General features: G+C 44.2%; 1 protein-coding gene across 1 annotated transcript in view; it reads right to left on the bottom strand.

Moving 5' to 3' along the window:
- The window catches only part of FAT4 (FAT atypical cadherin 4), a 312,949-nt gene that overhangs the window by 103,130 nt on the left and 181,964 nt on the right, over positions 1 to 27,855 (bottom strand). The window contains exons 2-3 of the mRNA XM_063920304.1: positions 21,153 to 21,284; positions 515 to 776 (exon numbers count right to left, since the gene is read on the bottom strand). Of these exons, the coding sequence (XP_063776374.1) occupies positions 515 to 776; positions 21,153 to 21,284 (394 nt within the window). The remainder of the gene's footprint in view (positions 1 to 514; positions 777 to 21,152; positions 21,285 to 27,855) is intronic.

Raw genomic sequence — 27,855 nt, 5'->3', positions numbered from 1 at the left:
TGGGCTGGGCCTGCCTGGACTCTGGAGGAGAGTAAGTAAACTTGAATGTGTAACAGTCTCACTGTCTGTCACACAGCCTGGTTCTGTCACACAGCCTTATCTTATCTTACTGTGGGGTGGGCTGGCTCGGGGATGAAACTTTTTTTTCCGGTGGGGCTGATGTATATACATTGGGCATAGAGATCAATGGACCTGATTCATAGTAGTACGCTAACACTGCCGCAGATGTGATTTTTGACTCAGAATAGGTGCGAAAATATGCTAATTGAAAAGCTGCTGGGATTTGTATAAAGACGCCCACCAGAGTCTTCGCTGCTACCCGCAACTACATATATATTTGCAGCATTGACGCAGATCCGGAATACATCGACTCCTCGAGAAAGTCTTTGGTCACACAGAATGGCTGTCACAACAGAGACGCCAGATACATGATCCCTCCATATTTCTTCTAGAAACCTGTCAGCATCACAATAAATTATTAGCAATTGTCATGGTAATGTTTTCTCATCTTTACCTGGCATGGTGTCTTCCCCAATATCGAATGAGTACACAGCTCTGGTAAATTTAGGTATGTGATCATTGACGTCACTTATTGTAATGTTTATTCTCATGTCTGAGGACTGAAGACCATCATCTGCCCTGACCAGCAAGGAATACTTGGAGCGTCTTTCTCTGTCCAAGCGTTTGGTAGCAATCAGATCTCCCGACTCCGGATCAATACGGAAACTATCGTCGGCACCACTGATGATAGTGTATGTTACAAGTGCATTAGCACCCTAAAAAAAGTAAGAAATAAAGCTTTTCTTTTTTTTTCTTCCAAAGGAGGCAACAATTAAATAATCGTCATTTACAACATTTGCTAAATCTGTGTATGTGCAATGTTTATGCTTGTAAAGGCACCAGCTTGTCCATCTTGAGCATTTGTGCATGTACATTTTCATGGTCTTTGGAAACACAAGTCACTTTGAGTGTTTAAAGATTTTGATCACATTGGTAGAAGCCTATCCAGTATAGAAGCCTATAAGTATAGGAATGAGACCCAACCTCCAGGTCCTCAGAGGGGAGAGAATACATGGCATTTTCTAGTAAGCAAAGCATACCTCCCAACATTGCTGGTTACAGAATCGAGGCCCAGCACATGCAGTGCACCAGGAAAAAGGGCAAAGCTTAGCTGAAAAGGGGCAGAGCCTCGTGGCACTCTCCGAGATGCTGGACTGCCAACAGACTGTCCTTGCACTGTGACTAGATGCCATGCACATGTGCACCACATCTATTCACCTGCTGCCTGCTATGCAGAGCTGTGGTGACCATGCTTCCCCCCAACATCACCCCCCCCCCTCCCCCGCAGGACACTGCATGCCGCAGGTGGATCAGCTGGACAATCTCAATAAAAAAGTGATGCCAAAAGCAGGACAGTTAAAAGATAAGAGCAAAAGGCTATGTTACGTCCCACAAATTAGTGATCACCCCTCTAAATACAACTCCTGATTTTATTGAAATAATACTATCTCACAAATTTCTTTCTGACTTTCAGTGCAAACCTAGGGCACTAATGTGCCAGTTTCACACATAGCAAGGAACACTTCAATCCCAGGGGTCCTTGCAGGCATGTTCTGGGGCCTAATTTGCTGAGGATGCATAGTAATGCCACCAAGGGCCAAATGTAATAGCCCACAATTTGTGGGAGCCAGCACGATTCTGGTGAAATAGTCATAAGATTTAAAGTGTCAATTAGTTTACAGCCAAAACCAGAATGGTTTTGCTTTTAAACAAAATGTCACTTTAATGGTAGTGACTATGTCACCAAACTTTGCGCCAGCTCTGACAAGTTCCGGGTTATTACATTTGGCCCCAAGACAGCATGTCATTGCCACCTCTAGTGGGAGATGCAGCATGTAATAAGTGCCCCTTTAGTCATTACAGGTTGACCATGCCCCCACACAGCTTGAATCAGAAACCCCATCTTATTCACAAGTCCTTTTCCCATGAACCAGTGCAAAATTTTGCACCCCTGCAAGTGATGCCATCTTCTCTTGCAAATGCAATGAACTTCCCCATAACATGAAGCATACTTGTTCAAAAATTAAATACAATACTTATAATAAGATTTTACTCACCGGTAAATCTATTTCTCGTAGTCCGAAGTGGATGCTGGGAACTCCGTAAGGACCATGGGGAATAGACGGGCTCCGCAGGAGACTGGGCACTCTAAAAGAAAGATTAGGTACTATCTGGTGTGCACTGGCTCCTCCCACTATGACCCTCCTCCAGACCTCAGTTAGGATACTGTGCCCGGAAGAGCTGACACAATAAGGAAGGATTTTGAATCCCGGGTAAGACTCATACCAGCCACACCAATCACACCGTATAACTCGTGATACTATACCCAGTTAACAGTATGAAATATAACTGAGCCTCTCAACAGATGGCTCAACAATAACCCTTAGTTAGGCAATAACTACATACAAGTATTGCAGACAATCCGCACTTGGGATGGGCGCCCAGCATCCACTACGGACTACGAGAAATAGATTTACCGGTGAGTAAAATCTTATTTTCTCTGACGTCCTAGTGGATGCTGGGAACTCCGTAAGGACCATGGGGATTATACCAAAGCTCCCAAACGGGCGGGAGAGTGCGGATGACTCTGCAGCACCGAATGAGAGAACTCAAGGTCCTCCTCAGCCAGGGCATCAAATTTGTAGAATTTAGCAAACGTGTTTGCCCCTGACCAAGTTGCAGCTCGGCAAAGTTGTAAAGCCGAGACCCCTCGGGCAGCCGCCCAAGATGAGCCCACTTTCCTTGTGGAATGGGCTTTTACTGATTTAGGATGCGGCAATCCAGCCGCAGAATGCTCCAGCTGAATTGTGCTACAAATTCAGCGAGCAATAGTCTGCTTAGAAGCAGGAGCACCTATTTTGTTGGGTGTCTACAGGATAAAAAGCGAGTCAGTTTTCCTGACTCCAGCCGTCCTGGAAATACAAATTTTTAAGGCCCTGACTACGTCCAGTAACTTGGAATCTTCCAAGTCCCTAGTAGCCGCAGGCACTACAATAGGTTGGTTCAAGTGAAAAGCTGATACCACCTTAGGGAGAAACTGGGGACGAGTCCTCAATTCTGCCCTATCCATATGGAAAATCAGATAAGGGCTTTTACATGACAAAGCCGCCAATTCTGACACACGCCTGGCCGAAGCCAAGGCCAATAACATGACCACTTTCCACGTGAGATATTTCAAATCCACAGTATTAAGTGGCTCAAACCAATGTGATTTTAAGAAACTCAACACCACGTTGAGATCCCAAGGTGCCACAGGAGGCACAAAAGGGGGCTGAATATGTAGCACTCCCTTTACAAATGTCTGAACTCCAGGCAGTGAAGCCAGTTCTTTCTGGAAGAAAATCGACAGAGCCGAAATCTGGACCTTAATGGAACCCAAGTTTAGGCCCATAGTCACTCCTGACTGTAGGAAGTGCAGAAAACGACCCAGCTGAAATTCCTCTGTTGGGGCCTTCCTGGCCTCACACCACGCAACATATTTTCGCCAAATACGATGATAATGGTTTGCGGTTACTTCTTTCCTGGCTTTTATCAGCATAGGAATGACTTCCTCCGGAATGCCCTTTTCCTTTAGGATCCGGAATTCAACCGCCATGCCGTTAAACGCAGCCGCGGTAAGTCTTGGAACAGACAGGGCCCCTGCTGTAGCAGATCCTGTCTGAGCGGTAGAGGCCACGGGTCCTCTGATATCATTTCTTGAAGTTCTGGGTACCAAGCTCTTCTTGGCCCATCCGGAACCACGAGTATCGTTCTTACTCCTCGTTTTCTTATTATTCTCAGTACCTTTGGTATGAGAGGCAGAGGAGGGAATACATAAACCAACTGGTACACCCACGGTGTCACTAGAGCGTCCACAGCTATTGCCTGAGGGTCCCTTGACCTGGCGCAATATCTAGTTTTTTGTTTAGGCGGTACACCATCATGTCCACCTGTGGCCTTTCCCAACGGTTTACCAACAGTTGGAAGACTTCTGGATGAAGTCCCCACTCTCCCGGGTGTAGGTCGTGTCTGCTGAGGAAGTCTGCTTCCCAGTTGTCCACTCCCGGAATGAACACTGCTGACAGTGCTAAGACGTGATTTTCCGCCCATCGGAGAATCCTTGTGGCTTCTGCCATCGCCATCCTGCTTCTTGTGCCGCCCTGTCGGTTTACATGGGCGACTACCGTGATGTTGTCTGATTGGATCAGTACCGGCTGGTTTTGAAGCAGAGGCCTTGCCAGACTTACGGCATTGTAAATGGCCCTCAGTTCCAGAATATTTATGTGTAGGGACGACTCCTGACTTGACCAAAGTCCTTGGAAATTTCTTCCCTGTGTGACTGCCCCCCAGCCTCGAAGGCTGGCATCCGTGGTTACCAGGACCCAGTCCTGTATGCCGAATCTGCGGCCCTCTTGAAGATGAGCACTCTGCAGCCACCACAGTAGAGATACCCTGGTCCTTGGAGACAGGGTTATCAGCCGATGCATCTGAAGATGCGATCCCGACCACTTGTCCAAGAGGTCCCACTGAAAGGTTCTTGCATGGAACCTGCCGAATGGAATTTTGCTTCGTAAGAAGCTACCATTTTTCCCAGGACTCATGTGCAGTGATGCACCGATACCTGTTTTGGTTTCAGGAGGTCTCTGACTAGAGATGACAGCTCCTTGGCTTTCTCCTGCGGGAGAAACACTTTTTTCTGTTCTGTGTCCAGAACCATCCCCAGGAACAGTAGGCGTGTGGTAGGAACCAGCTGTGACTTTGGAATGTATAGAATCCATCCGTGCTGTTGTAGCACTTCCCGAGATAGTGCAACTCCGACCAACAACTGCTCCTTGGACCTCGCCTTTATAAGGAGATCGTCCAAGTACGGGATAATTAAAAACTCCCTTTTTTCGAAGGAGTATCATCATTTCTGCCATTACCTTGGTAAAGACCCTCGGTGCCGTGGACAGTCCAAACGGCAGTGTTTGGAATTGGTAATGGCAATCCTGTACCACAAATCTGAGGTACTCCTGGTGAGGATGGTAAATGGGGACATGTAGGTAAGCATCCTTGATGTCCAGGGATACCATGTAATCCCCCTCCTCCAGGCTTGCAATAACCGCCCTGAGCGATTCAATCTTGAACTTGAATTTTTTTATGTATGTGTTCAAGGATTTCAAATTTAAAATGGGTCTCACCGAACCGTCCGGTTTCGGTACCACAAACAGTGTGGAATAGTAACCCCGTCCTTGTTGAAGTAGGGGCACCTTGACTATCACCTGCTGGGAATACAGCTTGTGAATTGCATCTAGCACAGCCTCCCTGCCTGAGGGAGTTGTCGGCAAGGCAGATTTGAGGAAACGGCAGGGGGGAGACGCCTCAAATTCCAGCTTGTACCCCTGAGATACTACTTGAAGGATCCAGGGATCCACCTGTGAGCGAGCCCACTGATCGCTGAAATTTTTGAGGCGGCCCCCCACCGTACCTGGCTACGCCTGTGGAGCCCCCGCGTCATGCGGTGGACTCAGAGGAAGCGGGGGAAGAAATTTGATTCTGGGAACTGGCTGACTGGTGCAGCTTTTTCCCTCTTCCCTCGTCTCTGCGCAGAAAGGAAGCGCCTTTGACCTGCTTGCTTTTCTGAAGCCGAAAGGACTGTACCTGATAATACAGTGCTTTCTTAGGCTGTGAGGAAACCTGAGGTAAAAAATTTTCTTCCCAGCTGTTGCTGTGGATACGAGGTCCCAGAGACCATCCCCAAACAATTCCTCACCCTTATAAGGCTCTATGTGCCTTTTAAAGTCAGCATCACCTGTCCAGTGTCGGGTCTCTAATACCCTCCTGACAGAATGGACATTGCATTAATTCTGGATGCCAGCCGGCAAAATATCCCTCTGTGCATCCCTCATATATAAGACGACGTCTTATGTTCGCAAAATAGTATCCCTGTTTGACAGGGTTACAGACCACGCTGCAGCAGCACTATCTGCAGGTCTCAGTCTAGTACCTGAGTGTGTAAATACAGACTTCAGGATAGCCTCCTGCTTTTTATCAGCAGGTACCTTCAAAGTGGCCGTATCCTAAGACGGCAGTGCCACCTTTTTTGACAAACGTGTGAGCGCCTTATCCACCCTAGGGGATATCTCCCAGCGTAACTTATCCTCTGGCGGGAAAGGGTACGACATCAGTAACTTTTTAGAAATTACCAGTTTCTTATCGGGGGAACCCACGCTTTTTCACACTTCATTCACTCATTTGATGGGGGAACAAAACACAGCCTGCTTTTTCTCCCCAAACATAAAACCCTTTTTTAGTGGTACTTGGGTTAATGTCAGAAATGTGTAACACATTTGTTATTGCCGGGATCATGTAACGGATGTTCCTAGTGGATTGTGTATATGTCTCAACCTCGTCGACACTGGAGTCAGACTCCGTGTCGACATCTGTGTCTGCCATCTGAGGGAGCGGGCGTTTTTGAGCCCCTGATGGCCTTTGAGACGCCTGAGCAGGCGCGGGCTGAGAAGCCGGCTGTCCCATAGCTGTTACGTCATCCAGCCTTTTATGTAAGGAGTTGACACTGTCGGTTTATACCTTCCACCTATCCATCCACTCTGGTGTCGGCCCCACAGGGGGCGACATCACATTTATCGGCATCTGCTCTACCATCACATAAGCCTCCTCATCAAACGTGTCGACACAGCCGTACCGACACACCGCACACAAACAGGGAATGCTCTGACTGAGGACAGGACCCCACACAGCCCTTTGGGGAGACAGAGAGAGAGTATGCCAGCACACACCAGAGCGCTATATATAGGGATTAACACTATATTGAGTGAATTTTTCCCAATAGCTGCTTGTATATACAATATTGCGCCTAAATTTTGTGCCCCCCCTCTCTTTTTAACCCTTTGAGCCTGAAAACTACAGGGGAGAGCCTGGGGAGCTGTCTTCCAGCTGCACTGTGAAGAGAAAATGGCTCCAGTGTGCTGAGGGAGAAGCCCAGCCCCTTTTTCAACTGACTTTCTCCCGCTTTTTCTGGAATACTGGCAGGGGTAATTTTACATCTATATAGCCTCTAGGACTATATATGATGTAGATTTGCCAGCCAAGGTGTCATATATTGCCCTCAGGGCGCCCCCCCCCCAGCGCCCTGCACCCTCAGTGACCGGAGTGTGAAGTGTGCATGAGGAGCAATGGCGCACAGCTGCAGTGCTGTGCGCTACCTTGGTGAAGACTGATGTCTTCTGCCGCCGATTTTCCGGACCTCTTCTTGCTTCTGGCTCTGTAAGGGGGACGGCGGCGCGGCTCCGGGAACGAACACCAAGGCCTGTTCCATGCGGTCGATCCCTCTGGAGCTAATGGTGTCCAGTAGCCTAAGAAGCCCAAGCTAGCTGCAAGCAGGTAGGTTCGCTTCTTCTCCCCTTAGTCCCTCGATGCAGTGAGCCTGTTGCCAGCAGGTCTCACTGTAAAATAAAAAACCTAAAATAAACTTTCTTTCTAGGAGCTCAGGAGAGCCCCTAGTGTGCATCCAGCTCGGCCGGGCACGAAATCTAACTGAGGTCTGGAGGAGGGTCATAGTGGGAGGAGCCAGTGCACACCAGATAGTACCTAATCTTTCTTTTAGAGTGCCCAGTCTCCTGCGGAGCCCGTCTATTCCCCATGGTCCTTACGGAGTTCCCAGCATCCACTAGGACGTCAGAGAAAAGGAAATACTGTTTTGTGTATAATTAAACAAAACATATGTATACTAATTTTACAGATTTAATTGTAAACTGATGTCTGCTGCTTTGAGCAAAAAGTATTTCCTAGATACTTGCATTTGATTACCTCTAAAATGACTCATTCCCCTGCCTGATGTGATCTTTGAATTTCAATTATGCTGACACTTAATTTGCTTACAACAGTTTTCTCAGCCAACAGCCAATCGAGTACTCTCAACACAAGAGATGTTTACATAGTGGTGAAATTCATTGAGATTGTGTATAGTGTTCTTCCTTACAGATAACAGCTACAGTACTTTCCTTGTTAATACTAGTTCTATGTCAAATATGTTTTTAGCTTTGGTAAGTTTTTGAATGTTTTGTGTTTAGATTTGTGAAAGTTAGAAAAGTTAAAATACTACTTAACTTGTAGTTACACAGCACATTTATTAATACATACATAGCACATTTTATTAGACTTACTTTCTTTTCCCAGATTATAATATACATCATTGTACACAGAAATAAAGATTTAGGATTGCGAATTATACTGCATTCTCTGGGCAATTAAACTTTTTGCATATGCACTGAAACAAATAACAGTGGAATTAAATGCCCGTGAAAGGTGCATAATCTCAGTGTTAATTAAAAGTATAAACAGATGTCTTAATTACTTCTCTTCAATTTTTCACTCATTGTTAGTAGGTAAGGCAGATGTTTTACTTTTTGGTAATATGAATTTATAACATTCAATGACATTCTATTATAGTATTTAAATAACTGCTAACCAAAATTTAACTTGCAATAAAATGTCAACTAATGAAGAGTGATGTTTTACATTTGTTTATTAGTACTTTAATTAGGCCCTATCTAATTTTCCCCCCACTTTGTGCAGAAAACTAGCCATAAAGCTAAAGATTTTCTGTCCAACCAACCAACCAACCAACCAACCAACCAACCAACCACAAACCAACCAACCAATTTGCTGGTTGGAAATTGGTTAAATCTGTTTAATTTAATTAATTTATCTGAACAACCATTAGACAATCATAATACAGACACCATAATGTTGACAGATACATTAAGTAGACAACCAAAATGTTGACATGGACTATGTCTTGACAATCAATATGTAGACAGTAAAAAAAAATGACATGCCTATATTATGAATGTCCACATTTTAACCATAGGGCAGATTCAATTACCAGAGGTGTTTACATTTTAACCATGTCTACATTTTGGTTGTCAACAATATGACTGTGTCAAGTTCCGCCATGAGGAGGGAGGGGGGGGGGCTGCTGGGACTGAAGTCCTGGACCCAGACAGAGAGGTCCGGGGCCTGCAGTCGCTGGCACTTGCCAGCTGCTGCCTGGTACAATGAGTAACGTTTTTTAATTATTGAGACAAGGCGCATGATGCCACACTGCTGTCAGACATAGTAGACAGAAACTGGAGCTGGACAAACAGAAGGGGGGCTGGTTGATGAGACTTTGGTTGTAAGCAGAACTGTGAATAAGAGTAATAGAAGGCATTGTAGATGCCTGGAGGAGGTTTAAACCCCAAGGCTAAGTCAGTATACATGTACACTACAAAATAGGGTTACAATTCATGTGGTTGTGTTTTTACTAGGTGGTTTTTCTCTAGTTTATTGGATTATAGGTGGAAGGTTTAGGTGGGTGTTATGTTTCTGGTCTAGAAGTTTCTAGTTCTTTTGTCTGGCTCGCTGTGGTGCCTATTTGCCTACTACAGATGTTGCACTCACACCCAGATTGTTTCAGGTCTATGGAGTTTGAGCTCGATGATGGCTTTTCTGTTGACAGATGCTTGCCCATGAGTTGTTTTGTATCTTGTGCATTTTCTGAAAAGCTCCACTCTTTTTTACATTGGAGAATCTCTGCGGGAATGGGTAACAACTGGGTAGTTGACTACCTTAATGATTTTCTGTTGGTGGCTCTAATTGGATCTCCCCATTGTGCCAAGTGAATCATTTTAAATTTGCAGGTGTTGTCTGGGGCGTTTAATATTCCCACAACAACGGAAGTCCTGACATAAATTGTGATAATTAGGTATCAAAATGAATACCTTAGATAACTGTTGTCAGCTTTTGGCTTAATAGGTGGCAATGTTTCTGAACACCATTGTGTTAGCTTTGGCATTTGGTAAGGTCATTTTACGCCAAGAGGGTCCTTGTTTTGCCTTTTGACCAGCACAGGCTCTCAGGCCAGGCTTGTTGTTGTCATGTATTGATAAAGGAGTTGGAGCATGATACATGATACTTTCCACAAAGAAGGGCAACAGGTACTGCAAGTTTTTGTCTTGTTATCAGCATAAGATGATTTGTCACTGATCAACTGGCCATTCTTTTTCCCCCATCATATATGGATAATTTTTGGTTGTTTAATAAAAAGGCTGACCTTTTTTAATTGCCAAATAGTTGTTTTACAATGGGGCATTTATGTGATTTTATTAAAATTCTACCACAACTTAATTCATCTCTATCTATAAGAAATGATCTCATACTATTCATCTCAGATTCTATTTTACTATACCATTACATACAGCAATCATCTGTGCTATGGTCCCATACTTGCTATATACTGAATTTAGGATTTTTCTACCCAATGAATGGACCCCATGCCATGCAATGTACCCTAAGTAAATTTTACAGCAAGATTTTATTTATGAGATGCAAGTACTGGACTTGTAGTAGGATGCAACAATTTATCTTATTTATCTAATTAGGCAATCATGCATGTCTACAGTATGTCTCTGGTATCAGATGTCTACTTAATGTACCTTGTAATATTTGCTTTTATATGCATATAGTGTTGCTTAAACATAAGTTCTTCCAGATAGGCTTTATTCCCGAATTAATAAAGCATGCAACCTAATAATTAGGTGATGTATAATAATACTGGGCAGGCCTCGTTGTCCTATGTTTTCCTTACTATTTCTAGCTAAGAAAGCTTCAGTTACTTGATTCATGAGGTTAGATGTGAAGGAGCCACAATGAAAATCACCTCAACATAATATTATTATTATTATTATTATTATTTTGTTGTTATTGTCATTGATTTGTAAGGTGTCAAAAGCCTGACGCAGTGCTGGAGAGTGGGGAAAACAGAGCATACACAGAATACAAATTACTGCACATGTGGAAATAAAAGGATCCTTCTCATAAGAGTTTCAAGCTTCTGGGAAAAGGGCAGTGCTGAGGCAGGAGTACTGTACCTAAGGTGACTCCGAGCAAAGTTTTGCACAGCAGTTAGGCTTTACCAATATGAGTATATTACATATGAGTAGGGTAGTCTGTAGTAAAGGGACGACTTTCAGAGTGCTTAAAGATTAGAAGGATGTGAGTGTATTAGATCAGACATGGAAGGGCAGGTAATAGCATTATGGGAAAAGTCTTATAAGCATGCCGGAGAGGTTGTACCACGGAGGAGGTCAGATGTAAATTCAAGAGAGCATGAGGGAGATTATTTCCAAATTAATTTTGAGATGTATGAAGGGCTAGCAAAGTTGGGGCTTTGTATGTGTTTGAGTAACATAAATAATACAGAATAAAGATAATAATATATACATCGAACTACTGAACATAGATTATAATTATTTTTAATATTCTGAGGGTTTCAGTGTAATATTTCTTTGGGGGCTATCATCATCCTATACCTAATAGGTATCTGTTTTTTTTAGTCAAACCTATTTGAAAACATATTATTTACACCAGGATTATAAGTTTCTTCCATTGGAGAATTGCCCAGTAGAAATAATGCTAACAATCCATAGTCCTGTAATCAGAAGTACCCAAGTAAAAGACATATTTCCTTTCTGCCAGTTACTGGGTGAGTTACAGCAAGGTGTCAGAAAAATATGTGATGTGAACGATAATACAAAGACATTCAACAGCATATCCATGATTTAGCAAGGAAAGTCCAGGTGCCTACAGTCCCCTCAGACCAAGCACAATCCATTCCTTGTTCAAGTTCTTAGACATGTCTGGTGCAGTACTATGGCTAGCTACTGTAGAAGCCATTCTGTAAATGCATTGTAAATAACTGACTGAAAACATGCTCTGGACACTCTACATTATATGCTTATCTACAGCAATTGCTGTAAAATACTGTGCGAGTCAACAGGGTGTGCAACATAGTTTAGGATTTGTAAAGTGAAACAATGAACTAATAACCATCCTGGTACCCATGGCCACATCCAGCTATGACACTGGTGACACAGCCAGGAGGGTGCCACAACGTGGCGCTCCCTGATTGGCTGAAGGAACCCTCTTAGACATAAGTCAGAGGGGGTTTCTGGCATTCGGGGAAAGGGGTCCCATGTGAAAATATGGGGCCCCTTTCAGTGCGAGGTCGGGTGTCCGTTTTTTTATTTTGACAAGTACCTGGATTACAAATGGATTACAAGAAGAGCCTTCTACACTGGATTTTGTGAGTATAATTTTTTCAACAGGTACCCCGTGGATTCTACATGGAGAAGAGGACCGACCCTCGTGTGAACATAAGGTAAGTATGTGTATATGGAGGTGTGGATGTATGCATTAAAGTTATACTTTCAAGGTGTGTGTCTTATATTTTTATTGGGGTATTTTTTTAGTAGTAGTACTACAGGTACCAGCGGGCCCGGTTTTCCACCGCATGCTGGTACTTGTGGTTCTCCAAGTACCAGCTTGCGGGGGAGGCTTGCTGGGACTTGTAGTACTGCTACTAAAAACAATATTCATTTTTTTTACAAAACGGCTATCAGCCTCCCATCCGCAGCCCTTGGATGGGGGGGACAGCCTCGGGCTTCACCCCTGGTCCTTGGGTGGCTGGAGGGGGGGGACCCCTTGATTGAAGGGGTCCCCACTCCTCCAGGGTACCCCGACCAGGGGTGACTAGTTGGTTATGTAATACCAGGGCCGCCGGGACCTATATAAAAGTGTCCCCCGGCTGTGGCATTATGTATCTGGCTAGTGGAGCCCGGTGCTGGTTTCAGAAATACGGGGGACCCCTACGCTTTTTGTCCCCCGTATTTTTGGAACCAGTGCATAGTGCATTTAATTATATATATATATATATATATATATATATATATATATATAATTAAATGCACTATTACAATACACATATACTGTATATTTAAAAAAAAAAAAATCAAAACGCACGGATGGATTTACACACAGGAAAGAAGTAGAATTTGCCTTTACAGAATTCCAATGTACATCTGTAATTTCAGACACATCATGTATTTTAATATTAGTAACTGTCCACAGTTAAGTGCCCAGAACACTGTGCTTCACGTTAATAAGTAGAGAAGAGCGGGTTCTGATTTACTCGGTTCTTAACGCCAGAATTAACACCAGTTCAGATTTTCCGGATTTTTGTTATTGGCTAAACAAAACAGGTGACATCCGAGAGCCAATAAGAAGATCTGGGCAAATCCGAGTAAAACCGAACCCGCTCATCTCTATTAATAAGTCTTTTCGAGCATTAATGCAGAGTAGTTTACAAAACAAATGTGATATAAAGTAGGTACATTGAGTAAAGGTACAATCAAAGATTAACATTTTATATAATGTTTGTTTATTGATGTGCTCGCAAGACACATATAGTTTATTTATTTATGTGTGTGTGTGTGTGTGTATATATATATATATATATATATATATATTAGTGATGCGCACCGGACATTTTTCGGGTTTTGTGTTTTGGTTTGGATTCGGTTCCGCGGCCGTGTTTTGGATTCGGACGCGTTTTGGCAAAACCTCACCGAAATTTTTTTGTCAGATTCGGGTGTGTTTTGGATTCGGGTGTTTTTTACAAAAAACCCTAAAAAACAGCTTAAATCATAGAATTTGGGGGTCATTTTGATCCCATAGTTTTATTAACCTCAATAACCATAATTTCCACTCATTTCCAGTCTATTCTGAACACCTCACACCTCACAATATTATTTTTAGTCCTAAAATTTGCACCGAGGTCGCTGGATGGCTAAGCTAAGCGACACAAGTGGCCGACACAAACACCTGGCCCATCTAGGAGTGGCACTGCAGTGTCAGGCAGGATGGCACTTCAAAAAAATAGTCCCCAAACAGCACATGATGCAAAGAAAAAAAGAGGCGCACCAAGGTCGCTGTGTGACTAAGCTAAGCGACACAAGTGGCCGACACAAACACCTGGCCCATCTAGGAGTGGCACTGCAGTGTCAGGCAGGATGGCACTTCAAAAAAATTGTCCCCAAACAGCACATGATGCAAAGAAAAAAAGAGGCGCACCAAGGTCGCTGTGTGACTAAGCTAAGCGACACAAGTGGCCGACACAAACACCTGGCCCATCTAGGAGTGGCACTGCAGTGTCAGGCAGGATGGCACTTCAAAAAAATTGTCCCCAAACAGCACATGATGCAAAGAAAAAAAGAGGCGCACCAAGGTCGCTGTGTGACTAAGCTAAGCGACACAAGTGGCCGACACAAACACCTGGCCCATCTAGGAGTGGCACTGCAGTGTCAGGCAGGATGGCACTTCAAAAAAATTGTCCCCAAACAGCACATGATGCAAAGAAAAATTAAAGAAAAAAGAGGTGCAAGATGGAATTGTCCCTGGGCCCTCCCACCCACCCTTATGTTGTATAAACAGGACATGCACACTTTAACGAACCCATCAGTTCAGCGACAGGGTCTGCCACACGACTGTGACTGAAATGACTGGTTGGTTTGGGCCCCCACCAAAAAAAGAAGCAATCAATCTCTCCTTGCACAAACTGGCTCTACAGAGGCAAGATGTCCACCTCATCATCATTCTCCGATTCCTCACCCCTTTCACTGTGTACATCCCCCTCCTCACAGATTATTAATTCGTCCCCACTGAAATCCACCATCTCAGGTCCCTGTGTACTTTGTGGAGGCAATTGCTGCTGGTGAATGTCTCCACGGAGGAATTGATTATAATTCATTTTGATGAACATCATCTTCTCCACATTTTCTGGGAGTAACCTCGTACGCCGATTGCTGACAAGGTGAGCGGCTGCACTAAACACTCTTTTGGAGTACACACTGGAGGGAGGGCAACTTAGGTAGAATAAAGCCAGTTTGTGCAAGGGCCTCCAAATTGCCTCTTTTTCCTGCCAGTATACGTACGGACTGTCTGATGTGCCTACTTGGATGCGGTCACTCATATAATCCTCCACCATTCTTTCAATGGTGAGAGAATCATATGAAGTGACAGTAGACAACATGTCAGTAATCGTTGGCAGGTCCTTCAGTCCAGACCAGATGTCAGCACTCGCTCCAGACTGCCCTGCATCACCGCCAGCGGGTGGGCTCGGAATTCTTAGCCTTTTCCTCGCACCCCCAGTTGCGGGAGAATGTGAAGGAGGAGATGTTGACGGGTCACGTTCCGCTTGACTTGACAATTTTCTCACCAGCAGGTCTTTGAACCTCTGCAGACTTGTGTCTGCCAGAAAGAGAGATACAACGTAGGTTTTAAATCTAGGATCGAGCACGGTGGCCAAAATGTAGTGCTCTGATTTCAACAGATTGACCACCCGTGAATCCTGGTTAAGCGAATTAAGGGCTCCATCCACAAGTCCCACATGCCTAGCGGAATCGCTCTGTTTTAGCTCCTCCTTCAATGTCTCCAGCTTCTTCTGCAAAAGCCTGATGAGGGGAATGACCTGACTCAGGCTGGCAGTGTCTGAACTGACTTCACGTGTGGCAAGTTCAAAGGGTTGCAGAACCTTGCACAACGTTGAAATCATTCTCCACTGCGCTTGAGTCAGGTGCATTCCCCCTCCTTTGCCTATATCGTGGCCAGATGTATAGGCTTGAATGTCCTTTTGCTGCTCCTCCATCCTCTGAAGCATATAGAGGGTTGAATTCCACCTCGTTACCACCTCTTGCTTCAGATGATGGCAGGGCAGGTTCAGGAATGTTTGGTGGTGCTCCAGTCTTCTGTACGCGGTGGCTGAATGCCGAAAGTGGCCCGCAATTCTTCGGGACACCGACAGCATCTCTTGCACGCCCCTGTAGTTTTTTAAATAATTCTGCACCACCAAATTCAATGTATGTGCAAAACATGGGACGTGCTGGAATTTGCCCAGATGTAATGCACGCACAATATTGCTGGCGTTGTCCGATGTCACAAATCCCCAGGAGAGTCCAATTGGGGTAAGCCATTCTGCGATGATCTTCCTCAGTTTCCGTAAGAGGTTGTCAGCTGTGTGCCTATTCTGGAAAGCGGTGATACAAAGCGTAGCCTGCCTAGGAACGAGTTGGCGTTTGCGAGATGCTGCTACTGGTGCCGCCGCTGCTGTTCTTGCTGCGGGAGGCAATACATCTACCCAGTGGGCTGTCACAGTCATATAGTCCTGAGTCTGCCCTGCTCCACTTGTCCACATGTCCGTGGTTAAGTGGACATTGGGTACAACTGCATTTTTTAGGACACTGGTGAGTCTTTTTCTGAGGTCTGTGTACATTTTCGGTATCGCCTGCCTAGAGAAATGGAACCTAGATGGTATTTGGTACCGGGGACACAGTACCTCAATCAAGTCTCTAGTTGGCTCTGAATTAACGGTGGATACCGGAACCACGTTTCTCACCGCCCAGGCTGCCAAGGCCTGAGTTATCTGCTTTGCAGCAGGATGACTGCTGTGATATTTCATCTTCCTCGCAAAGGACTGTTGGACAGTCAATTGCTTACTGGAAGTAGTACAAGTGGTCTTCCGACTTCCCCTCTGGGATGACGATCGACTCCCAGCAGCTACAACAGCAGCGCCAGCAGCAGTAGGCGTTACACTCAAGGATGCATCGGAGGAATCCCAGGCAGGAGAGGACTCGTCAGACTTGCCAGTGACATGGCCTGCAGGACTATTGGCTTTCCTGGGTAAGGAGGAAATTGACACTGAGGGAGTTGGTGGTGTGGTTTGCAGGAGCTTGGTTACAAGAGGAAGGGATTTAGTGGTCAGTGAACTGCTTCCGCTGTCACCCAAAGTTATTGAACTTGTCACTGACTTATGATGAATGCGCTGCAGGTGACGTATAAGGGAGGATGTTCCGAGGTGGTTAACGTCCTTACCCCTACTTATTACAGCTTGACAAAGGCAACACACGGCTTGACACCTGTTGTCCGCATTTGTGTTGAAATAATTCCACACCGAAGAGCTGATTTTTTTTGTATTTTGACCAGGCATGTCAATGGCCATATTCGTCCCACGGACAACAGGTGTCTCCCCGGGTGCCTGACTTAAACAAACCACCTCACCATCAGAATCCTCCTTGTCAATTTCCTCCCCAGCGCCAGCAACACCCATATCCTCATCCTGGTGTACTTCAACAGTGACATCTTCAATTTGACTATCAGGAACTGGACTGCGGGTGCTCCTTCCAGCACTAGCAGGGGGCGTGCAAATGGTGGAAGGCGCAAGCTCTTCCCATTCAGTGTTGGGAAGGTCAGGCATCGCAACCGACACAATTGGACTCTCCTTGGGTATTTGTGATTTAGAAGAACGCAGTTATTTGCTGTGCTTTTGCCAGCTTAAGTTTTTTCATTTTTCTAGCGAGAGGATCAGTGCTTCCATCCTCATGTGAAGCTGAACCACTAGCCATGAACATAGGCCAGGGCCTCAGCCGTTCCTTGCCACTCCGTGTCGTAAATGGCATATTGGCAAGTTTACGCTTCTCCTCAGACGCTTTTAATTTTGATTTTTGGGTCATTTTACTGAACTTTTGTTTTTTTGATTTTACATGCTCTCTACTATGACATTGGGCATCGGCCTTGGCAGACGACGTTGATGGCATTTCATCGTCTCGGCCATGACTAGTGGCAGCAACTTTAGCACGAGGTGGAAGTGGATCTTGATCTTTCCCTATTTTAACCTCCACATTTTTGTTGTCCATTTTTTAATGTGTGGAATTATATGCCAGTATCAATAGCAATGGCCTACTACTATATATACTGCGCACAACTGAAATGCACCACAGGTATGGATGGATAGTATACTTGACGACACAGAGGTAGGTAGAGCAGTGGCCTTCCGTACCGTACTGCTATATATACTGGTGGTCACTGTGTCAGCAAACTGCAAAACTAAAATGCACCACAGGTATAGAATGTAGATGGATAGTATACTTAATGATGACACAGAGGTAGGTACAGCAGTGGCCTTCCGTACCGTACTGCTATATATAGTATACTGGTGGTCACTGTATCAGCAAACTGCAAAACTAAAATGCACCACAGGTATAGAATGTAGATGGATAGTATACTTAATGACGACACAGAGGTAGGTACAGCAGTGGCCTTCCGTACTGCTATATATAGTATACTGGTGGTCACTGTGTCAGCAAACTGCAAAACTAAAATGCACCACAGGTATAGAATGTAGATGGATAGTATACTTAATGACGACACAGAGGTAGGTACAGCAGTGGCCTTCCGTACTGCTATATATAGTATACTGGTGGTCACTGTGTCAGCAAACTGCAAAACTAAAATGCACCACAGGTATAGAATGTAGATGGATAGTATACTTAATGACGACACAGAGGTAGGTACAGCAGTGGCCTTCCGTACTGCTATATATAGTATACTGGTGGTCACTGTGTCAGCAAACTGCAAAACTAAAATGCACCACAGGTATAGAATGTAGATGGATAGTATACTTAATGACGACACAGAGGTAGGTACAGCAGTGGCCTTCCGTACTGCTATATATAGTATACTGGTGGTAACTGTGTCAGCAAACTGCAAAACTAAAATGCACCACAGGTATAGAATGTAGATGGATAGTATACTTAATGACGACACAGAGGTAGGTACAGCAGTGGCCTTCCGTACCGTACTGCTATATATAGTATATTGGTGGTCACTGTGTCAGCAAACTGCAAAACTAAAATGCACCACAGGTATAGAATGTAGATGGATAGTATACTTAATGACGACACAGAGGTAGGTACAGCAGTGGCCTTCCGTACCGTACTGCTATATATATAGTATACTGGTGGTCACTGTGTCAGCAAACTGCAAAACTAAAATGCACCACAGGTATAGAATGTAGATGGATAGTATACTTAATGACGACACAGAGGTAGGTACAGCAGTGGCCTACTGTACCGTAATGCTATATATTATATACTGGTGGTCACTGGTCAGCAAAACTCTGCACTGTACTCCTCCTATATAATATTATACTGGTGGTCCCCAGTCCCCACAATAAAGCAGCACACTGAGCACAGATATGGAGTGTTTTTCAGGCAGACAACGTATACTGGTGGTCACTGTAAGCAAAACTCTGCACTGTACTCCTGCTATATAATACAGCTGCTCCCCAGTCCCCACAATTAAGCAGTGTGAGCACAGATATATGCAGCACACTGAGCACAGATATGGAGTGTTTTTTTCAGGCAGAGAACGGATAACTGGTGGTCACTGATCAGCAAAACTCTGCACTGTACTCCTCCTATATTATACAGCTGCTCCCCAGCCCTCCCCACAATTGAGCAATAGCGCACAGCACAATCAAGTTCAACAATAACGGAGAGGACGCCAGCCACGTCCTCTCCCTAACATTTCCAATGCACGAGTGAAAATGGCGGCGACGCGCGGCAGCTTATATAGAATCCGAATCTCGCGAGAATCCGACAGCGGGATGAAGACGTTCGGGCACGCTCAGGTTACCCGAGCCATACGGGAGAATCCGAGTATGGCTCGGACCCGTGTAAAAAGGGTGAAGTTCGGGGGGGTTCGGTTTCCGAGAAACCGAACCCGCTCATCACTAATATATATAAAACATTAAATGCACTATTGCAATTCACATATATATTTTCAGAAAAATCAAAAAAGCACAGATGGATTTGCACACAGAAAAGCTGTAGAATTTGCCTTTACAGAATTCCAATGTACATCTGTAATTTCATACACATCATGTACTTTAATATTAAACATGATGTGTAATGTCATCAAATATACATATTATTAGTATTTCATTTAAATTCAGCATAAGAAAAATTCTGCCTTTTTCCTCATTTAGAAAAAGACTTTTCTGCTTTATAAATCATACCTTTCATATGTATATATTGGCAAATGTTCATTTTCTGCTCTAATACTTCAATATTAACCTTTCTTTCTCCATGTTCACGTAGAGCCAGATTCAACAAGCATTATACAGTAATAAAGATGGTAGATTTTTGTGGATGAACAAATAACAGGGAAATGATACAACTTCCACTCATTATTAGCATTCATATCTAGACAATTAATTGTTTGATTACTTAAGGATACAAATGCAGTCCAAGTTATCGTGCATAAACTTTAATCGGTTGTTTTTTAAGGTACAGCCATTTCTAAGCGTCATCTGGATTTGCCAGATTGCCATGGAAGACTGTGACTCTCATGATTAGCCTCAATGTGTCATTCAACCTAAAAAGGTCTTAAATGAAAATCTATTTGAGGTTTCAAGCCTGGTGACACTGGCTTTAGGGTAAGGTGTACCAATTTTGAAAGGTGTCTGCAATCAGGGCAACCTATATAAATCCAGGCAGTAACTGAAGATAATTGTACCTTAAATATAGTATTAAGTGGGTGAGGTTGTTTGCTGTTTTGGATTAACATAAAGAGCGAAAGAGAAAGAAAGCACATCACAATATCATGTAAATCGAGTTTTGTCGAGAAAGAGGAGGTTTGCATATAGTGGGGGACCTGATTTTTTTATGCACACATGACTGAATGTGGCTGCATCTATCAAACTTTGGCAAGCTGCATGTGTGTCTTGGGCTGCATGCACAGCTTTGTGAACTTCTGAGTGATAAACTATTTTATGTATCTCAGATGTCTCTCTGTACCCGCTGAAAGGGCATTACTGGGTGGCAACTAAGCTTGATGATAGCTGCTCTTGCGGACAGACGAGTGGGGCAGTGTAATAGCATACAGTAGCTGCTTACAACTGAGAATCCTCCGTAGGAGGTGTAAATTCCCAAGGATTTCACAGACACCATGGGGGTCATTCCAAGTTGATCGTAGCTGTGCTAAATTTAGCACAGCTACGATCAAGCACTCAGACATGCGAGGGGACGCCCAGCACAGGGCTAGTCCGCCTCGCATGTTGTGCCGGCTCCCCCGCAGAAATGCAAAAGCATCGCACAGCGGCGATGCTTTTGCATTTGAGGAGTAACTCCCGGCAGGCGCAGCTCCTGCGGCTGGCCGGGAGAACCTCTTCACTGCCCGGGTCGCAGCGGCTGTGTGTGATGTCACGCAGCTGCCGCGGCCCCTCCCACCCAATGGTCCGGCCACGCCTGCATTGGCCGGACGCGTCCCCTAAACGGCCGCCGCCGTTCAGCCCCCTCCCGCCTCTGCCTGTCAATCAGGCAGAGGCGATCGCAATGAAATAATGTACATAAATAAGTGGTATATGAGTTTCAAATAAAAAAGATAATTTCAAATACCTCATCAGCGTCTGTTGCTGTCAACTGCATTATTTTAGATCCATCGCCGATGTTTTCTTCTACTGTGAGATCAAGTATATCTGTTGGAAATACTGGTGGGTTGTCATTTATATCCTGAAGGGTTATCTCCACCTGCAGAAGAAACAATATTGCCTGGTTACTGTTTAAAATCTAAACACTGAAAACAAACAATAGAGCAGCTAAAAGCATTTCACTGTCACCTGACCATCTTCTTAGGTGTATGACACCTGTAGCCCATCTGTTGCTGCACTACAATCATACTTGCCTTTTGTTTATGGCGTAGAGCAGGGGTGGCCAAACAATCGATCGCGATCGACTGATCGATCGCGGACATGCGACCAGTCGATCGCGATCCGCCGCCCAGCCACCCGAAGCCGCGCCTCTCCTGCCTGCCGCTCTGCCTCCTCAGTCTGGTCTGCGGCAGTGACGGCCGAGTGTATAGCTCAAATCAGGTGCCGGTTCGTTAGCCAATGAGAGCTCGCGGACCGGCACCTGATTTTAGCCATACACGCTGCCGTCACCGCCGGAGATCAGACTGAGGAGGCAGAGCAGCAGACAGGAGAAGCGCGCGCTGCGCTCTCCACACACCAACGGTGAGCTCTTCTATGGGGGCATATCTGGCATTGTGGGCACATAGCTCAGTGGGGGCATATCTGGCACTGTGGGGTCATATGTGGCACTGGGGGCATATCTGGCTCTGCGGGCACATGGCACTGTGGGGGCATATCTGGCACTGTGGGGGCATATCTGTAATCTGGCGCTGTGGGGGCATATCTGTAATCTGGCACTGTGGGGGCATATCTGGCACTGTGGGCACATGGCACTGTGGGGGCATGTGTATCTGGCACTGTGGGGGCATATGTGTTTGAGGTTTTTACCTGTGGGGGCCAATGTGTTATTTCGTGTGAGGCAGTCATTACACTCTGCGCAGCAAGGCTACGTCCCTTTTTTTAGTTATACCACGCCCACTTTTTGTTACACCACGCCCACTTTTGTTATGCCACGCACCCTTTTTTGTGCGCTATTATTCCTCCTAGGTAGATCACAAAAGCTTTTTAGCTTTCACAGTAGATCACCGACTCCAAAAGTCTGGCCGCCCCTGGCGTAGAGGGAAGGAGGGGAGAATATTGTCTCTTTATGGGCCCCACCCCCTGTGGCACATTGCCACAAATCATCCCATTCCTCTACTTTTACTAGGAAGAGAGAGGGATGCAGGAGTGCAACATGCTTTAGCGGCAGTCTTTGGCAAGCTGAAGTAGGGAAGGCAAGTGTGACTCATATTTAGCTACTCTCCCGGGAGGTGTGGGAGACTCCAGATTTTTTGGATAGTCCCTCTTTAGTGAACTGGGCAGGATGGGGCGATAATACCAGGAATCATGAGGGGGTGGGGCTAAAATGACCTGAATCGCACCTAGTGACATGATGTGCCCTGCCGAAGTATCAAGCCGCATCTTCTCTCTGGGCTTCTGCCAGAATGGAGCAACATAAGTCAGCAAGTATGGTGTGACTACATCATGCTAGTGCATAATGGGCACTGTAGTTTAACAATAGTCCTTTGTACACTTCAACTATTGCTGATCTACAATATGCTGCATGTCATTGTAGTAGTTCAGCAATAGCTAGTATATTAAGGAATACTCATAATGTTATACATGCAATGCAATAGACAGATAAATTACATTTGTGTTCATTGATTAGCTTTAGAAATTGCAACCACAAAATGAAAACAAAGAATAGCTGTCTAACTACTCTTTTTTGTACCTTAACAGTTCTGCGTGGCCTTGGGGGCATTTGGAATTAATCAACTGTAATAAAGTCCAAATTCACAGGCTCAGTGGCATGTATCTGCCAAGAGCTAGCTGAAAACCGCTATTCAGCCGTGCAAGAATGTAACTGACATACAGATGAGGAGAAATCAAACACCCTGGTGTGTTTATACATCACAATCTCTCAGTTATGGAATACAAATTTCCCATTTTATATAAAATCACTGAAATGTATTTGTTTATGTCATTTATATCTAAAAGCAAACATTTTACTATGGGGGCATCAAAACCCTTTTATTCCTCCAGATCTAAGCAATTCCACTTGTAATATTTCTTATGCAGGAAAAGGGTGTTTGCACATCATAGTCTTTATAAGCTGTTTTACAGGCTTTCAGATGCAGAACTTTCACTGTGAGATGAGAAGTAGTTACCCAACCTCTGATAAGAGGAAACCAAACAGCTGCTTCATGTCTGTCCTGAGAGCAATTTATTCCTTTATTATATGCAAAACTCAGTGGTCATCAAAAATGCCAGGACCACCAGGAAGACGGAATATTGCTGCAGCTTGTCCAAATCTAGTAGCATTAAACCCCTGGCACTAGTTCACTGCAAGACATGACGCACCTACTGTAAATGGTTTGGCAAAGCAAGTACATGCTGTAGTACCTCTGCTGGCTGAAGAGGCTGCTGTTGGTGCTGTATTCTATTGTTCTAGATGCCTGGAGAGCTCTACTGCAGCGTCAAAGTGAAAAACTGAAATGCTGGGATTTGTTTCTACGTGGTTCTCAGACCATTTCTATTTAACTAGTTGTAACATTTGACAATTTGCTGTAAATTTTTTAAGTTTAAATAGACTAAAACATCAACATTTAAGGTAAATTCGAGCTAGGCAAATCATCTCTACTATGCTTAAACTGATCTGAAACAGTTTGAGCTTGTCCAGGCTTAAATAGCTACACTATATCATATTTATAACTGAAACTTTGATTTGGGGCACAATATTGTTACTGATTGGGAAAAAAAAACAAGAAAAAAAAACGGTGTTAACCATACTTTATTATGTGACTATTTCACCTCAAACAGGCAACATTTTATAATTTATTTAAAGAAAGCTGCACACTTGAAATGTGGGGTTAATGCCATACAAACTTGCTCTAAATAATCAGTATAGGAAAGTGAACAGCTTTGAGAACTTTGAACTGGACAAATATCATAAAAACAAAATTTAATAAATTGATCATTATAAGAAATAACACTGTGTAAATTTACTATTTGAAAGCAATTATATAGCATAGTGTGTGCGCGTGTGTATTTAATATGTATATATATATATATATATATATATATATATATATATATATATATATATATATATAAAATGCAGACTTTCGGCACTCCCAGGTAACCACAGTGTATGCTCTGGTGCCATCCTCAGCATTAATTCACCAATTTTATCCTTAATGAAGGAAACAGGCGGCACTCCGAGACTGCAGTAAAATCACTTGTTTATTGCGTTCAACGTTTCAGGGGTCTCCGCCCCGGGTTGAAATCAGTGAGTTGAGGATATCCAACATGTTCAATTTATCCAATTCCTCGATACTGGTATTGGCAGAATGGGAAATTGGGGAATACACTGCAGATGTATGGGAGCCAAAAGTCAACAATTTTTAATCTTAAATCTTCTGAGAATTATTTTGTTTTGTCGTCGACATTTTAAATGTCGGTATTTTGACCGTGTCGACATTTCAAATGTCTGTATTTTGACCATGTCTGTATATTGACCTTGGTGGTATTTTGACCATCGGTTAATTGTTGTCGGTGTTTTGACCGTCGAGATTTTGATTGTAGGTAAATCATACTGATCCCCATAAAACATATTACCATGCTCCAAAACCACTTATAGGGGGTAATTCTGAGTTGATCGCAGCAGCAAGTTTGTTAGCAATTGGGCAAAACCATGTGCACTGCAGGAAGGGGGGGGGGGCAGATATAACATGTGCAGACAGAGTTAGATTTGGGTGGGTTATATTGTTTCTGTGCAGGGTAAATACTGGCTGCTTTATTTTTACACTGCAATTTAGATTTCAGTTTGAACACACCCCACCCAAATCTAACTCTCTCTGCACATGTTATATCTGTACACCCCGCCCCCCCCCCACTGTAGTGCCCATGGTTTTGCCCAACCGCTAACAAATTTGCTGCTGCAATCAACTCAGAATTAGGCCCATACTTCTATAAAAACAGACATCAGTTAAGTATTCATGGCACTCCACTTAAGACAGCACACTTTTGGTAAGTATGTTGTTTTGTTTGACATTCAATTACAGCAGCTGGATGGTAGGAGGAAAGCTTGAGAACATGCAAACAAATTACATATTCCAAATACACTCTAGGGAAAAATTTTGCAGGCTGTTTACTAGAGATGAGCGGGTTCGGTTTCTTTGAATCCGAACCCGCACGAACTTCACTTTTTTTTTCACGGGTCCGAGCGACTCGGATCTTCCCGCCTTGCTCGGTTAACCCGAGCGCGCCCGAACGTCATCATGACGCTGTCGGATTCTCGCGAGACTCGGATTCTATATAAGGAGCCGCGCGTCGCCGCCATTTTCACACGTGCATTGAGATTGATAGGGAGAGGACGTGGCTGGCGTCCTCTCCATTAGAATAGATTAGAAGAGAGAGAGAGAGAGATTGTGCAGACAGAGATTACCACAGTGACCAGTGCAGTTGTTGTTAAGTTAACTTTTATTTAATATATCCGTTCTCTGCTATATCCGTTCTCTGCCTGAAAAAAACGATACACAGCAGTCACACAGTGTGACTCAGTCTGTGTGCACTCAGCTCAGCCCAGTGTGCGGCACATCAATGTATAAAAGCTTATAATAATTGTGGGGGAGACTGGGGAGCACTGCAGGTTGTTATAGCAGGAGCCAGGAGTACATAATATTATATTAATTTAAAATTAAACAGTGCACACTTTTGCTGCAGGAGTGCCACTGCCAGTGTGACTAGTGGTGACCAGTGCCTGACCACCAGTATAGTAGTATATTGTTGTATACTATCTCTTTATCAACCAGTCTATATTAGCAGCAGACACAGTACAGTGCGGTAGTTCACGGCTGTGGCTACCTCTGTGTCGGCAGTCGGCAGGCAGTCCGTCCATCCATAATTGTATTATAATATATACCACCTAACCGTGGTTTTTTTTTCATTCTTTATACCGTCATAGTGTCATACTAGTTGTTACGAGTATACTACTATCTCTTTATCAACCAGTGTACAGTGCGGTAGTTCACGGCTGTGGCTACCTCTGTGTCGGCAGTCGGCAGGCAGTCCGTCCATCCATAATTGTATTATAATATATACCACCTAACCGTGGTTTTTTTTTCATTCTTTATACCGTCATAGTGTCATACTAGTTGTTACGAGTATACTACTATCTCTTTATCAACCAGTGTACAGTGCGGTAGTTCACGGCTGTGGCTACCTCTGTGTCGGCAGTCGGCAGGCAGTCCGTCCATCCATAATTGTATTATAATATATACCACCTAACCGTGTTTTTTTTTTCATTCTTTATACCGTCATAGTCAGTCATACTAGTTGTTACGAGTATACTACTATCTCTTTATCAACCAGTGTACAGTGCGGTAGTTCACGGCTGTGGCTACCTCTGTGTCGGCACTCGGCAGGCAGTCCGTCCATCCATAATTGTATTATAATATATACCACCTAACCGTGGTTTTTTTTTCATTCTTTATACCGTCATAGTGTCATACTAGTTGTTACGAGTATACTACTATCTCTTTATCAACCAGTGTACAGTGCGGTAGTTCACGGCTGTGGCTACCTCTGTGTCGGAACTCGGCAGGCAGTCCGTCCATCCATAATTGTATTACAATATATACCACCTAACCGTGGTTTTTTTTTCATTCTTTATACCGTCATAGTCAGTCATACTAGTTGTTACGAGTATACTACTATCTCTTTATCAACCAGTGTACAGTGCGGTAGTTCACGGCTGTGGCTACCTCTGTGTCGGAACTCGGCAGGCAGTCCGTCCATCCATAATTGTATTATTATAATATATACCACCTAACCGTGGTTTTTTTTTCATTCTTTATACCGTCATAGTGTCATACTAGTTGTTACGAGTATACTACTATCTCTTTATCAACCAGTGTACAGTGCGGTAGTTCACGGCTGTGGCTACCTCTGTGTCGGCAGTCGGCAGGCAGTCCGTCCATCCATAATTGTATTATAATATATACCACCTAACCGTGGTTTTTTTTTCATTCTTTATACCGTCATAGTCAGTCATACTAGTTGTTACGAGTATACTACTATCTCTTTATCAACCAGTGTACAGTGCGGTAGTTCACGGCTGTGGCTACCTCTGTGTCGGCACTCGGCAGGCAGTCCGTCCATCCATAATTGTATTACAATATATACCACCTAACCGTGGTTTTTTTATACCACCTAACCGTGGCAGTCCGTCCATAATTGTATACTAGTATCCAATCCATCCATCTCCATTGTTTACCTGAGGTGCCTTTTAGTTCTGCCTATAAAATATGGAGAACAAAAAAGTTGAGGTTCCAAAATTAGGGAAAGATCAAGATCCACTTCCACCTCGTGCTGAAGCTGCTGCCACTAGTCATGGCCGAGACGATGAAATGCCAGCAACGTCGTCTGCCAAGGCCGATGCCAATGTCATAGTACAGAGCATGTCAAATCCAAAACACCAAATATCAGAAAAAAAAGGACTCCAAAACCTAAAATAAAATTGTCGGAGGAGAAGCGTAAACTTGCCAATATGCCATTTACCACACGGAGTGGCAAGGAACGGCTGAGGCCCTGGCCTATGTTCATGGCTAGTGGTTCAGCTTCACATGAGGATGGAAGCACTCAGCCTCTCG

The sequence above is a fragment of the Pseudophryne corroboree genome, chromosome 1 (genome assembly GCF_028390025.1).
Source record: "Pseudophryne corroboree isolate aPseCor3 chromosome 1, aPseCor3.hap2, whole genome shotgun sequence".
Taxonomy (NCBI): Eukaryota; Metazoa; Chordata; class Amphibia; order Anura; family Myobatrachidae; genus Pseudophryne; species Pseudophryne corroboree.
This window is presented reverse-complemented; position numbering and strand designations above follow the sequence as displayed.